The 3,502-nt window shown below is 42.4% G+C and overlaps 2 protein-coding genes across 2 annotated transcripts in view; one reads left to right on the top strand and one right to left on the bottom strand.

Moving 5' to 3' along the window:
• Positions 1–2,401, bottom strand: part of LOC108754501 — a 47,817-nt gene extending 45,416 nt beyond the window's left edge. Inside the window, exon 1 of the mRNA XM_018496842.1 lies at positions 2,256–2,401. Coding sequence (XP_018352344.1) covers positions 2,256–2,310 — 55 coding nt within the window. The 5' untranslated portion in view covers positions 2,311–2,401. The remainder of the gene's footprint in view (positions 1–2,255) is intronic.
• LOC108754500 (RING finger protein 17) overlaps positions 1–3,502 on the top strand; it is a 212,588-nt gene that overhangs the window by 48,515 nt on the left and 160,571 nt on the right. The window lies entirely within an intron of this gene.

The following is a 3,502-nucleotide window of genomic DNA, read 5'->3' as shown; positions in this document are numbered from 1 at the left end:
CCCCCCCCCCCCCACGCATACTCCCGCCCGCGAATTAAAAATATTCAAGCGACGAATTAGTCCGCACTGTCGAGCTTTACCACACGAATTTGATATAAATCCCATTTCGCGGCCGCTACTCTACCATCATGGATTTTGCGAAACGTTGCGTTTGGTGCGAAAAAAAAAAAAGAAAAAATAGAAAGGAAACGGGGGGCGGGGTTCATGTGAAATTAGCGCAATTGCGTAAACGGTGAGCGAAAAGCGCGGCCGTGAGCCACCTGCCTTGACATAGAATCGTACCTTCGTGCACAGAATGAGGAGCTATTCCCGAGTCTTCGAAAGTAAGTCTTTGAATTTTTTGGAACTCTCCGAGTTCCTCGTCCTTCTCTTTCCGCAAGAACTGACTTTATATTTCACGCGACTTTTGGATTTACGCGCACGGGAACAAAGATAAATATATATTTGGTTCTTCACTAGATTTATCATCCTAGATCACAATCCTTCTCGTTCACTCGCGACTGCATTCTCTTTCCTATTCCAAGCATTCAGCCTTTCGCGCGCTCCTTCTCAATCTCGCGCGACGTGCGACAAGAGGAAAGAATTCGCCCTCGGTAAATCTTTCCTGGCGCGTGCTCCATCATATTTGCGTATCCGGTTTAATGACTGTCGGCTGTTGTTTCCGAACGCGGAATCGAAGTACCGCCGTGCGGTCTCCGCGGCCGGGAGGAGCGGCGGGTGTGCCAGGGAATAATGAAATTCGCAGGGAAAATCAGCGAGGCCGGCGTTTCGAACGTGACGTGGTCAGTCCTATCATTTTATGCAAATAAAAGCGGAGGACGCTTGATTTCCCCGTGGTGTTCCGACACGCTACCGTTGCCGCGTCGCCATCGTCAACGCCGGCGTCGGCGTCGGCGTCGGCCGAGACGACGCCTGACGTCAGCCGGAGATACGATTCCAGCCGGGTTTACGGCAGCACTCCGAGCTCCGTGAGAAATGGATGTATAGACGATGGTTGGATGGCTAACCAGTTGCCCTCGATTCTCGACAGATTCCCCGAGGACCTCGGCACGTGTCAGGGAGCGCGTGTTTACGTTGAATATGCACTTTACACCGAGCGATCACGCATTTTCGCATCTCGACGATCCTCTCGAGCGCGTCAGTTGCAATATTGAAAGATGAAAATTGACTAATCGTCCCTCCTAAAGATCCTTCAATTTCGAAAATATTCGATATTCAAAATTATTCTTCTACGATCGAAATATTTAAAAAATTACAAAAGTACAACTCGTAAATAGTAACGTCGATAATAATAATAATTATTGATTTTATTTGTTATCAGTTATATCTTTAATCACACGTGCTCGTTTTTTCAGTAATATAGATATCCATTTTAATCTCGGTTCGACTCTAATCTCGGTTAAATTTTATTTCAATAAAAATATATAACATCGTTGGTTTTCTATCAATGTAGATTAAAATTAATCCGCGTATAATCTGATAGAAAACCAACGATGTTGTATATTTTTATTGAAATAAAATAAAATAGTAATATTTTGTGGCTCCGCAAGAATAAATCTAATACAAGTAAAATGTGTATGACGTTAGTGCATAAATTAAAAATTCGTAATGCGATAGGCACATCGCTAAATCAATTGGGGTATACTTACCAAACGAAGTTAAAGTGAAACGCAAACGTTTCAATTCCGGATTCGCGTCTTTTTTTCAGTGCTGAAAGTTTGCGTTTACTTTAACTTCGTTTGGCAAGTACATTCTAATTGGTTACAAATTGTATATCTGTCATGTTACGAATTTACAATCTTGCGAATCGAAATCCGCGCCAGAGACTCACATACCGCATTCTACTTGTATTTAATTACAATCTTACGATTTCCAACTTTTTCACTCTATTCGATTAATACTCTACGTCGTGCCAATTACACTCAGCATCGATTGATTATTTTTTAACATCCAATCCGTCGCGGCAATGTTTCGAATTGCGAGAACGCTACATTTACATTCTCGCCATCGGTATCGAATATTCTACCGATCACGCCGTTGCAGCTGCATCGTATCTTTTCTTCTCGAAACATCGACCAAGTTTGCGCGTTCAAATGACTAGATTTTCGCCTTGCGTCTTGCATCCCCGGGATGTCTTCGGGAGTTTGATGCGCCCACCGGGGCGTAAATTCAGCGATTGCCCCGTGCGTGAACTTCCTACAACTAATCCGCCGAGGATCGTACCGCGAGTTTCGGCATCCATCTCTCGTACTCACCCAGTGAGAGTAGCGCGACTTGGGCGCGATGAATATTGCAGAGCGTCGAGCGCATCTCTCCGTGTTTACGTGCCCGCTCGTCGTGAGTAGAGACACGTAGAACGGAGGCAGGTAGAGAAACGAACACCTGGCGTGACCGACGCGCCGGAGACCACGCGGAAACTGACTCCTTTCGATGGCACACTGTCGGTAGTATCCTCGCCACAGAGCGGAACCACAGAGTGTACACGTACGTTGACTTTTGCTTTTGCTCGCCGTTGCCCGCGGTCGCCTTTCGCCGTGGTGGGAAGAAAGATATACCGGCCCCACGTTACACGCTCACGGCCAACCGATCCTCGGATGAGCGAGAGTGTCGGGGACTGGCCCGATACGCTTCGAAGTCTCGGAAATGATCGCGATTAATTGACTGTGTTTTTGGGGAAAGCGGTATGTGTGTGTATGTGTGTGTGTGTGTGTGTGTGTGTGTGTGTGTGTGTGAGATCGGAGAACAAACATCGTTTTGCGGTCTTCTGCTCCCACATACGTAGGGTCAGTCCTAAGTACGTTTTAAAATTTTAGTAAGCGTGTTTCTGGATAAAAAGAAAGAACAAATGTCATCAATTTTAGATCGAAAGTACTTTGTTATTGAAATAATTACGTCATTCATATATATCTACGTTAGCTTAAGGTAAGCTAGGATGCGTGGAAAATGATGGAAGACAGTTTTGAACATCTCTTGCAAAAAATATCTGAAACTTCTGAAATAAAGTTACTATTTAATATTGTATTTAACAGTAATAATATAATAACAATATCATTAATAAATACTGTACTTGTATTCATTATTTTGTAACGAGAAGCATTTGCGACTTAATTTTCATGTCATTTGTTCTTCCTTTCCAGGAACACGTTTACGTTCAGGAATTTTAAAACGTACTTATAATTCGGTTTGTATACTTTCCGTTACGTGTATTTATTTTAACAAAAAAAAAATTGACGTTACGATTATTATACCTGAAAGTGTATCATTAACTTATTGTAGTTAATTTGGATTTCATCTGCATCGTAAAAAGTGGGATGAGTTTTAAACTCATTTTAACACTGCGAATCCCAGTGTCTAAAAAGTGACTTTAATATATGTATGCGATTAGTCTTCCGTGTAAGAATAACCCAATAAATATGAATTTACACATTTAAAAGTATAGTACAGCCTCATTTTTACACGAAAAACTAAATAACATACATATATAATGTTACTTTTTACATTT

This window comes from Trachymyrmex septentrionalis, unplaced genomic scaffold (genome assembly GCF_001594115.1).
Source record: "Trachymyrmex septentrionalis isolate Tsep2-gDNA-1 unplaced genomic scaffold, Tsep1.0 scaffold8, whole genome shotgun sequence".
NCBI lineage: Eukaryota > Metazoa > Arthropoda > Insecta > Hymenoptera > Formicidae > Trachymyrmex > Trachymyrmex septentrionalis.
This window is presented reverse-complemented; position numbering and strand designations above follow the sequence as displayed.